This window comes from Solanum stenotomum, chromosome 6, assembly GCF_019186545.1.
Source record: "Solanum stenotomum isolate F172 chromosome 6, ASM1918654v1, whole genome shotgun sequence".
Lineage (NCBI taxonomy): Eukaryota > Viridiplantae > Streptophyta > Magnoliopsida > Solanales > Solanaceae > Solanum > Solanum stenotomum.
The window spans coordinates 45,810,328-45,822,786 of NC_064287.1; the positions used below are offsets into that span (position 1 = coordinate 45,810,328).

The 12,459-nt window shown below is 31.8% G+C and overlaps 1 protein-coding gene and 1 pseudogene across 1 annotated transcript; one reads left to right on the forward strand and one right to left on the reverse strand.

The window, feature by feature from the left end:
- Positions 1-5,624: 5,624 nt before the first annotated feature.
- Positions 5,625-6,683, forward strand: LOC125868806 (uncharacterized). Its single transcript, XM_049549360.1, has 2 exons — positions 5,625-5,780; positions 5,862-6,683. Exons 1-2 carry the CDS (start codon positions 5,625-5,627, stop codon positions 6,681-6,683), a joined length of 978 nt encoding a protein of 325 aa, XP_049405317.1.
- A 1,827-nt stretch (positions 6,684-8,510) lies between these two features.
- LOC125868807 (uncharacterized) lies at positions 8,511-11,835 on the reverse strand (annotated as a pseudogene).
- Between the last annotated feature and the right edge of the window lie 624 nt (positions 11,836-12,459).

Genomic DNA, 12,459 nt, shown 5'->3' on the forward strand with positions numbered 1-12,459 from the left:
GAAAAATAAACTTCTAAACAGCTCATATATCTAGAAAAACATATTAGCCTACTTAATTAGACAAACTTTCTTACCATATTTACTAATTTTGTCTACACTACATTAAAATGATCTTTAGCGGCAATTGATTAATGGGCATAGCCCAATTGCTGCTAAATATGTAGTTTTAGCGGCAATTAGCACTCTTTGTATATGTCCCTAAAGCCTTTAACAACATTGGATCTAATGACACTTAACTAATGCCGGTAAAGACTTTAGCACTCCTTATTAATGTGTGTATTTATTGCCGCTAAAAGTTGTTTTTGTTCTAGTGCTATAATTTGAAATAATTATATATTATATCACTCATTAATAATTTCATATCAGATTTCAAGTCAAAAACACCTAGATACATATATTTTTGCTATCAGATACAGTAAAATAGGGAGAGATGCCAGCGAGATAGGAGGGAGACGAGAAAATAGGGGGAGATAAAAACGAGAAAAGGAGAGAGGCGAGAGAGATAGTCTATGTATCTGAGACACATACAAATCACATTAGATACATGTATCTGGAATATCAGATAGATTCTAAAATACAAATACATAAATAGAGTGGCGAACGAGATAGGAGAGAGGTGAGCGAGAGAGTTAGATACATGCGAATCCACTTGGATGTAATGTATCTAGAACAAATTACACTTAATTTTGACCCCGTGTAGCCAAGATACATGTATATGGTTGCGTCAAATACATGTATCTGAAGTCCAGAATATGATAATATTAATGATAGTGAAAACTTATGTAAAGGAAAGTAATATGCTCCTAAACTAGTGACATTTATGTTGTTCGTCTCGAAAGATAATTAATGTGTGGTGGTTAGAGTTAGGCCATATATTCAAAAGTGATCCATTTGTAGTGGCCCGTTTATTTCCACTCCTAACATTTCTTTAGACCTTGAGTCCGTTCAAACATTGTTAGTTATATATCACAATTCATCAAACAAAGCTACTTTTATTCGACAATATGTAAAAAGATAATTCCAAATGCATGCACATATCGAAAATAAGCTTTGTTGGCGTGGAACATGTGTATGACTAACCTTTAAATATATTAACTTCGGATTTATCGTTTGTTTCTAACTTTTTCTTTTTTCGGATTAAGTCAGTTTATATGCACCTCAACTAGTTTTAGGAAATAGTCATCATCTCCTACGTACTAGCATCAAATACTATGTAACTTTACCCATTAAATTTTTTTTAAAAAAACCAAATACATTTCTTAAATTTCGTACAAGTCAAAATCCAACAATTAAATGAAAATGGAGGGAGTATACTTTTACATATCGATATATAAATAAAATTAAAAAGCAAAAAAATACCATTGAAGTATTGAAAATATGGTCGAATTTACCCTTGTTTTAGGGAAATGCATTCACAGATACATTTTTGACTCAAGAATATCCTTTAACTATCCAAATGAAACCAGAAATACCCTTCCTTCTAAGAATTGTTCCAAAACAAGGGAAAAAAGGTGCAAGTTTTGTCCTTGCACTATTCAAAATGAGGTGTGAAAGAGGCCGAGGGATGACAAAGATACAAAAAAATAAACTACATGACATACATACGTTAAATCTAGTTTCGAGTACAGTAAGAATGAGTTATTATATTGAACATGATATCATGTCCTTTTTCTTACTAACGTTAAGAGTGATGTGATTAAAAGAAAATCAATATTAGTCGAGTGCTAATAGAATAGTTTTTAAAAAAAAACAACTGAATAAATGTTTAGTTGAACAATTAATATTTATAATTAAAATTTATATTCAAAAAATTGACATTGTATAAAAAATGTCATTGAGAATGGTTCAAAATCTCCTAAATAAATTTTGACTCAACTCTTTAATATTTAGAGCACTTGTCGTGAGTTTTCAGTAGATGGAAAAATTATCACATTTCATATAGTTCAGGTAAAATTGGTCCATTTTGCCTTATTTTGAAACAACCGTTAGAAGAAAACGTATTTTTGAGCCTAAGATATTAATGATAAAGATATTTTAAATTTAAAAATAAAGCCAGAGATAAATTTGATCTATTTTGAATAGTTCAGAAATCTAGAGTATTGTGGTTAGGGATGGACGCTTGGTATTCGGTTTGGGATTATTAAATTTTGGATTTGTTAATTCGTAGTTAAAAATTGATACCAAATACCAAAATTTTAAATTTCGGTTCGGTAATCGGTAAATTAAATTTCGATTTGGTATGGTATTCGGCAATATCGTATTGAAGTTGTAGCCGATTGTATTACAAAGTTAATACTATTTCTCCAATCATTTCTATTTTTTATGTGGGGACACGATATAATAGAAGATCAATAAGTAAGATTGAAGACATCACAAAAAAATAAATTGATACAACTAAAAGACATGTATTTGGATGGTTTATGTTTATTCATTAACTTTCTCTTTAGACTTGTACTAATAATTAACAAACATGTTGATATATGACCTTCATTAAGTATTTAAGTAAATAATTCGGTATTCGAGAAATACCAAATGGTACTAATGTCTCATACCAAACCCAAACTCAAACTCAAATACCATATTTCTAAAATTTTACTCCCGAATACCATACTGAATACTCAATTACCGAATATCAAATAACACAAAAATTTGATTCAATTTTTGATATTTTATATCAACCCTAATTCTGGTTCATAATGGCATGTAGGGGGGGGGGGTGGACATAGCTGGGTTGGTTCAGGTTTTTCAAATATCAAACCAAACCATTTGTGTCGGATTTTTAAATTTATAAACCAAACCAACTCAACAAAACTCGGATTTTTCAACCTCGGATTTATTCGGATTTTTTTGAGTTTTTCGGATTTTCGGGTTTTTTTGGATTTTTCTAGTAAAGTATTCATACAAACATATAATTTACTTGTACTTCAAATATTTCTTTAGTCCTACCAAAATACAACTATCTAAGGTGTTTCTTAAGAAAATAACACAAAATATGATATGATTAACAACTAAAATATTCAACAAAAACAAATAATAATGAAATCGCGTAAAACAAATATTCCAAATTAACAAGTCATAATGAAAATGATCATAATTTAAAAGTACTAAGTCATGCTAAAATAAGTTTAATAAGTATTAGTTACATGACTAAATATTAAAGGAAATTAAAATCAGATTATGTATTTTAATTATCTAAACCAATGTAAAACTAAAGAACAAATATTCAATATTATTGTCATTCTTAGTGTTGAATTGATTTTCTTTTTGAATTAGTATTAATTTGATTTTGATTTAAGGTTTATTATAGTTACAAACATCTGTGGACTATAATCTTTATTGAACTATTTAGAATTCTAAGTTTCAAATTAACTTGAAATAATATATTAAAAGATAAAAACTATGAAAAAGTCTAAGAAATATTGAAAAATTATATCAAAGTAAATATTTTTATGTATAAAATAAAATTTTAAAATTATATATATAATGTTAGGTTGGTTTGGTCTTGGGTTGGTTTTTTTTAGTTAAAATCAAACCAACCCAAATATAGTCGGATTTTTTTTTTTCAATACCAAACCAAGTCAAACCAAACCACTACTCGAGTTTCATATGGTTTGACTCGATTTGCGATTTGGTTCGGTTTTCGGTTCGATTTTGTACACCCTAATGGCATGTCTTGATTCACGAACGAAATGCTTTGAATAGGCAATAGATATGGGCCAAGACTTGAGTATAAAAATAGAGACTAACAATAAAAAGGAAATGAATCTAGGGGTGTGTATCGGTCAGTTCGGTTCAGTTTTAAGTATTATCGGTTCGGTTTATCGGTTTTTGATTTTTAAATATGCTAAACCGATAACCAAACCAATAAGATATTTGTTATCGGTTTTTGGTTTATTGGTTTAAGGTCTTTAACGGTTCGGTTTTCGGTTTAACCAATAAGAAAATGTTTTCAAAATAAATATATAACTTATCCAATAATTTGACGCGATACACATACATCAAAATAATCATCCCAAACGGGACAACAAGGACCAACTTGTTGTATTTTGGTCATCACAACAAAGTCTTGATCAATTTTTTATCACAATAATATATAAAACGAGGTCCCCTTTATGCAATAAAGAGAATCAAATAAAACCAAATCATAGACAAAAGTCAAAAAAGTAACAAATGAGGCCATGCTTATGGTAAATCATATATAAAGAAAAGACCCAACTAAATGAAGTTCTTACGTTATTTTTTTAAAAAAAAAACACAATCTGAATTCCTGACGTTATTCAAATTGCAGATATTTACAATCATGCAAAAGCTAATATTAGTCAATTATAAACTAACTAAAGTAAATAATTAATACTAAAAAGTAAAACCTAAAGGTTAAATAACTAAAAGTAGAGAGGAGAGTTAATTGTTAAGTAGTGTTAATTATTGCGTAGGGTTATTATATTTTTAGTCTAATATACTGCTAATTATATGAATATTTTTTGTTTAATATATTATATTTATGTATAACTAAAATTTAAAATAGTAAATTATTATATTCTTAATGGGTTATCGGTTAACCCAATAACCCAATATTAAAAAACCAATAACGAACCGATAATTCAATAATTTTTTTTTTTGTAAAACCATTAAATAACCGTTAACCCAATAACAATAAACCAATAACACTTTTTTCGGTTCGATTTATCGGTCGGTTCGATTTTTGCACACCCTTAGATCGATGATTGTACAATAAGCAACAAGTACCAATTAATATTAAAACAAAAACTAAAATGCTCCTATATACATAGAAAATCTACGTGATGTCAAATAGGAAAGGGGAAAAAATAATAATTTGTTGTAAATCATTTTGGTGGTCAAATGGATGACCATAACTCCTTGGTTAATTTTCCTCCTTTATGAGTAGTAATGTTGTTGATAATGTGGTCAAATGGATGACCATAACTCCTAGGTTTATTTCCTCCTTAATGGGTAGTAATTCTCAAGGTTTAATGTAATGTTTATGCACCCTTTGGTATTCCTCAATGTAAACCTATAAATAGTGGTGTTGAGAATAATGTTGATAATACTTGAAAGAAAGAAAGTTAGCTTATATTGTTCCTCTTGTCTTATATTCTTCTTTCTCTTCCTCTTTTTATTGTTCTTTTGTTCTTAAGTTTTACAATATGTTATCAGCACGAAGTCTCAAGGTTGAACAACATTTCTTGTGAGGTATCCATTTATAATCTAATGTTAAAATTATTAAAATGTGGCTATACTTTTTCTGCTTTACATTTTGTTTATAATTCAATGAAAAAAGGCTAACTATTTATCGATTTTGCGAAGAGAAGATGAAGGTCACTGTTTAGTGAAAAAATAATAATAAAAAAAATGAATGGATTACAAATTCTAGTGTTTTCTGTTCTCAATGGAAAAAGTGAATTATCTATACTATTGATTAATTTTTAATGAAAAGACTTTATCTAACAATTTTACTAAACGTTATTTTTGTTATTTGTGAGACATAATATTAATTTAGATTGTATGCTAATTTTACTTTGATGAAAAAAAAAAGTTTTGCTACTTAATTATTTACTCATTGTCTATTTTACTCTAATTTAATTATTTTCTATGATAGTTTTATCATGTCGAATCTATCAAAGCTTGAGTTTGTGGCACTTGACATTTCTAGAAATAATTACTTGTCATGGGTACTCGATGCTGAAATTCACCTTGACGCTAAAGGTCTTGGTGCCACTATTACCAATGGTAATCCAGCGTCGAGTCAGGACAAAGCAAAGGCAATGATTTTTCTTCGTCATCATCTGGATGAAGGATTGAAGGTTGAATACCTTATGGTGAAAGATCCACTTGAATTGTAGACTGGTTTGAAGGAAAGGTATGACCACCTTAAGGCAACAGTATTGCCAAGGGCTCGTTATGAATGGATTCACTTGCGGTTACAAGATTTTAAAACTATATGTGAATATAATTCTGCTGTATACAAAATTACTTCCCAATTGAAGTTATGTGAGAAAGATATAAAAGATGAGGACATGTTGGAAAAGACTCTCACAACTTTTCATGCCTCAAATTTGGTATTACAGCAGCAATACCGTGAAAGAGGATTCAAAAAGTATTCTGAGTTGATCTCATGCCTTCTTGTGGCTGAGCAACATAATACTCTTTTATTGAAAAACCATGAGGCCCGTCCCACGGGAACTGCTCCGTTACCAGAAGCAAATGAGGTTGAAGCACATGGCCAGTCTGAAAGAAGACAAAATAAAAATTGGGGCCAAAATAATGTGCATGGACGTGGAAATGGCAGAGGACGATATAATAATCGTCGTGGTGGTGGTCGCCAAAAAAGGGAGAACAATATAGGTTCTCAAAGCAATCCTTCAAGAGGCAATTGTCATCGTTGTGGCATGAAAGGGCATTGGAAGAATGAATGCAGAGCAGCTGAGCATTTTGTTAGGCTTTATCAAGATTTCTTGAAAAGAAAAGGAAATAAAAATGGTGCATCTTCTTCTAATGCTCGGGTGGAGTCACACTTAACTTATAAAAATGATGCCGAGGCAGGGCCTTCACAAAAATATGATGACAATATTGAAGCAAATTTGGCTTTAAAAGATGACGATTTTGATGACCTTGATGATATTACTCATTTGGAAGTTGAAGAATTGTTTGGAGATCAAAACTAATGTTTGATCATTTGATTGGGGAAAATAATTATGTTGTTTTATTTATGTGCTTTTAATTGTTATGCTTTTCCTTATGTTGTTTTTATATTCAGAAAAAAAAAGTAATTTTATTTTCTTGCATAATTGTTGATTTTTCATATTTCTTATGATGTACTTTTATTTTATGAAGATAAATAAAATTCCTCAATCTTCAATTATTCAAAATGAGTAATGGAGATATGTGTCTTCTTGATAGTGTTACAACTCACACTATTTTAAAAGAAAGGAAATATTTCTCTAATTTGATTATGAAAAAGGCTTATGTTAATATAATATCTGGTAGTGCAAAATTAATTGAGGGCTCTGGAAGAGCGGCTTTACTACTACCTAGGGGAACGATATTAAATATTAAAAGTGTGTTGTACTGTAGTAAGTCTCAAAGAAACTTATTAAGTTTCAAGGTTATTCGCCAAAATGGCTACCATGCTGAGACTGCCAATGAAGGAAAGGTTGAATACCTTTATATTACTACAGTAAAATTAGGGCAAAAATATGTGCATGAAAAATTACCCACATTTTCTTCTGGATTGTACCATACAAGTATTAGTATGATTGAATCACATGCCATAGTAAACAAAGGGTTTACTAATCCTAATGATTTTATCATTTGGCATGACCGGTTGGGCCATCCCGGTTATAATATGATGCGCAAAATTATTGAGAAGTCACATGGGCATACTTCGAAGAATCAAAAAAATTCTTCAATAAAAGAAATTCTCTTGTGCTACTTGTTCTCAAGGAAAGTTGGTTATCAAACCATCAATAACTAAGGTTGGGGTTGAATCCCGTGCATTTCTGGAACGTATACAAAGTGATATATGTGGGCCAATTCACCCTTCATGTGTAGATGCATCTACAAGATGGTCATATGTGTGTGTGCTTATTATCAACTCGCAATATGACTTTTGCGATGTTGTTGGCTTAAATAATAAGATTAAGAGCACAATTTCCAGATTATGCAATAAAGACAATTCGTCTTGATAATGCTGGTGAGTTTACATCGCAGGCCTTTAATGATTATTATTTGTCCACTGGGATAACAATTGAAGATCCAGTTGCTCATGTTCACACTCAAAATGGTCTAGCGGAATCTTTGATTAAGCGCCTCCTACTACAAAAAAAATGGTTTTTACCGACGGACGAAATCCGTCGCTAAATAGCTTATTCCGTTGCTATTTTGGTTTAGCGATGGAATAGCGACAAAAAGTCATCTGTCGGTATTATGCGCGTAGCTAACAATTTAGCGACAAAAATTCATATCCATCGTAAGTTTAGCGACGGATTAGCGACGAATCTCTTCCGTTGTTAAAACTAACGACCAAAAAAATCATCGTTACATTTGTAACTTTTGTCGCTAATTCTATAAGTTATTTCATTGTGTCATCGTATTGACGACCGAAAATTTGTCATTAATTCCGTCGCTATTACTTTTTATAATTTCTACCTTTCTTGTAGCTACAAAAATATTGTTACAAAACCGTCGCTAAGTCTGTCGGCATTACTTTTTATATTTCTGTCTTCTTGTAGCGAATCTGTCGCTAATTCCGTCGCCATTACACTTTATACATTTTATTATTGCAAATCCTATTCAATTTATAAAGTTGCAAAATTAACTTAATTCATAGAAACTAATATTCTACAAGATCCAAAACACATAACAAACTACAGAGTGCATAACCAACTTGAAAACAACCCCAACAATAATTTCCAAGCAAAAAAACTAAAAGTATTTGTAACAAAAATAATATCTAGCCGACAAAACTAACTAAGAGAGATTGGAGAACCACATTAATCTTCATTCGAAACTGATGCATAAGCATCATCAACATTAGCTGGAGTAGAAGTTACAAGAGTCATATGTGTGTTTGGCTGAGATGAGGTTGAAGAAATTAATCCACGTACATGCTCAAAAAGTATAGGAAGCATTTTATCTGTCAGTGAAGGAATCAATCGTGTCATAAAGTCATCCAAATTTTTTGTTGCTATTGTTTGAGCATTCGTACATGGTACTGAGCATGAAGTATCAGTTCCAGAAGCTGAGGCACAAAGATTCGTCTCATAAAATGATTTATCTTGCGCTCCAAGATCATATATCCTTCGTTTCTTTTCCCCTCCTGCGGCTTGACAATATGCTTGCAATTGATCAACATCAGATTGAGTTTGTGTTTGATTCTGTAATATTTCTAGATACTTTTCCTGTAAAAGACAATAATAATCAGTGAAATTCATTAATAACAACCACAACAATAACGATTAGCCAAATTAAGTTTATGCCGATAGCTTACATAGCTTTTTATTTGCATATTAAAGTCTTTCTAAAATATATGTTGCTCTATTTTTTTGCCCACAGAGAATGCACAACTTAATGTATTTATTGTGCCGTATATATCTAAGAGTTCTCGCTTTGGAAGTAGCCGAGATATAAGGAAGACTGAGCAGATATATGATCAGACATGTGTTTGACCGCAATAGACAATATGGTATCGAACAATGGAAGCCAACGACTCATCACATATCGAAGTACAAATTTAGGATCCTCTTTTTGAAGTTCGCGGGGAGGTATAGACAAATTGAAAGACTTTATAACTTTCTCAAGCATCCCCTTGTCTCCATCAGCTTAGACAGTAGCTTGATAAACCTGCCAAAGTGGCTCAAGAATAAATTGCACAAGAACATATGTTTCTAGATATGTTCAGAATGGGTGGCTTAAACGAGCAAGGAAATACACTGTCAAGAGTGGCTATACGTGGAGAAGGGGGCATGGAGAGGAATGACCATTGACTGAAGGCAATGGATTTGATCACTGATATGAAATGTGAGCTGTGTGGAAGCAAAGACGAGAATATAGAGCATTTATTCTTCAAATGTGCTTTCTCTCAAGCATGTCTAACAAACATAATGAAGTGGCTTCAAGTAAATATAGTTCAGCAAGATATAAATGGATGGTGGAATATAATTGCTAGAAAGGCTGCTAGAAAAGTAAGCAAAACATTTCTATGGACAATCACAACATCAATTATCTATCACATATGGGGCGCAAGAAATGATATGGATGTAATGCTACTGTTGCTTTTGTGAATTAGAATAGGTTGGTTGTTAGACCAAAAAAAAATTGCACAAACATAGGCCTAGCCTTCCTTCCACTACTAATAATGAATGACAGCGGAAATAGTGACTCTGATGAATGTTTCCTTGCATTTACCAAGATTTTTAGTGGGGTTCTTCATGCAGGACATAAAATTTTTGTGCTTACAACATGGTATGATTCACTAAAGCAATTCAACTATTATGATGTCCAAACAACAAGCAGTTGTACACACAACTCATATACCTATTATTCTTTAATTAAAAATGTGGGGGGGGGGGGGGGAACCCCGAGAGAGATCGTTAACTGAAAAAAAAAAATGATTATACAATTTTTCCACCAACGGATATATAAAGTGAATGTAATTATAGAGAATTGGACTTGCATGTACATTTCGAGCTCGTTCACCAACAAAAGATTTTCCATCATGACCATGTGTATGGACATGCAAATGTAACTCACTTGGTGTTGGATCTCGACCCTTTTCAACAGCCTATCAAGGAATTTTTTTTAAAACATATGAAAATGTAAAAATATGAAAGAATTATATGGTGTAATATATGATAGTATAAAAAAGAGCTCACAAACTACAAACACACTCTAGAAAATATGGCAATCAGCCCTTTTTTCTCAATAAAAGTGGCCTGCAATGCAACTTCAAAAATTTAACATCCTAAAGGTTTAAGATTATGCATAACAGAGAAGGAATTCACATACTTTTGGATCAATTCAGCTAGCATTCTCCTAAGTAGAATATGAGTCATTATGCTCAATCAACTCTCCCTTCCTATAAACCTCCAATTAGAGTCTAAAACATTTATTGTGTGGTAAAACAAACTCATAACTACAAGTGTACATGACAACCAAATAAGTAAAAACGAAGTCCAATACAATTATAGCAGCAAAGCTTTATCAATAATAGGGAGACTTCACATGTTGCTTGAGTGCTTCATTTGTTCAAAAACCAAGACACTGCCTAGCGCACACAAAATTATATGAAATGTCTGCTTAATACGTTATTATGTACTACTATTCCTATTCACAGTTAGAACTCATTACTACTATATATTATGCATATAAAGTAAATTAAGGGTGTGCGAAAATATGCTTACAAGTCTCTTGCGATGCTCTCCAATAGTAATAGAGCCTCCCGTGTGAGTCCCCTTTGCAACAACATTCTAACCGCCACAACGGTTTTTTGAATTTATTTTTGACTTTTCAATAGCCTTGGGATCTTTCCAAAATCTTAGCCAACTTTCCCATGTTTCTTCCAGAACATATTTTGGCCAAATTGCTTCTTTTTTTATGCAAGAAATAAAATCGCTGTACCTTTTCGCTGCCTTCTTACGCCATAGTATCTTCACTTCACTATCAATGGAAGGATCCCAATAGAATTGCTTCTAAAATAATTTTATAAGTAAGCAACATTAGTATACAAACCTTCAAAAGTGATGTAAATTTTCTTTTATTAAAATGGTGAAATATATACCTTGAATTCTCCGAGATAAAAATCTTTTATTTCTTGTGAGACCCTTTTACAATTAATTCCATTGGGATCAAGTTCACTCTTGAAAGACTCACATATCCTGGTAGAGCAAATATTTGAAGGTTCCAAACTAGAAAAAAAATTGAAAAATATTATATGAAGTCTATAATGAAAAAATTACACTATATAAATATCAATAGTGCAAGTACAAACTTACCCGGAATGAGAAATAAAAACAAGTGTCTGCTGTCCAGAATTAGTATGGCTCTCACCTTCACTTATTGTGTTGTTTTGGCTAGATGTAGTCGCCTCCCTTATCACATTTCTTTGAGTAGATGCACTTTCGCCTATTGCATTGCTCTGATTAGATATTATAGGAGGTGTTTCAAAATTAACAGATGGAGTACTACCATGAGCTGATGTTTGAACAGGAGATGAACTAGTAGGAGCTAATGTTTGAAATTGGTTATTTGATCTGGTCCAGCAGAAGAATTGATACCACCTTGATGTGAATTAGTTATGGGAATGGGAACAGTAGGCATATTAACTCGACTAGTGCTACCTCGACCTCTAATTAAGGTATTGCTTGCACGAGTTGTGTTACCTCGACCTCTACCTCGCGTCATAACTACAAGAAAAATAACTTTGAAATTGCATAGGCCCATACATTTCCAAACTAGAGAAGGAAAAGAAAAGAAAATTTTACATTGCAACTAAGAAAGATTGATCAGATCATTACATTGCAACTTGCAACCACAATATTTCTTTTAAACCAACTGAAGTTACTAAGCAGCAAGCAATTAATAGTCATGCTCTACTTCTTTTAAATCAACTGAAGTTACTAAGCAGCAAGCAATCTTTTTTTTATGAGAAGTCAGATTTTTTAGAGGAAGAAAATCCAGAATTAAAAGCACACTAGAAACGAACATGGTAGTTTTTTAAAGGAACAAATTAAATAATACCGACTCTAATGATACCTGGCAAGTAGATCATATCATCCGAGACATCAATTAGCTGAAAATTCAAGAAGACTTTACCTTTGATCATGAGTGACAAAACATCATCAAAACAACCTCTTACAACATCATCAAAGGGATGTATTGAACTATCAGAAACAGAGACACAAAAAGTTAACTAAAAGAAAATCGACATACAACAATCATCTA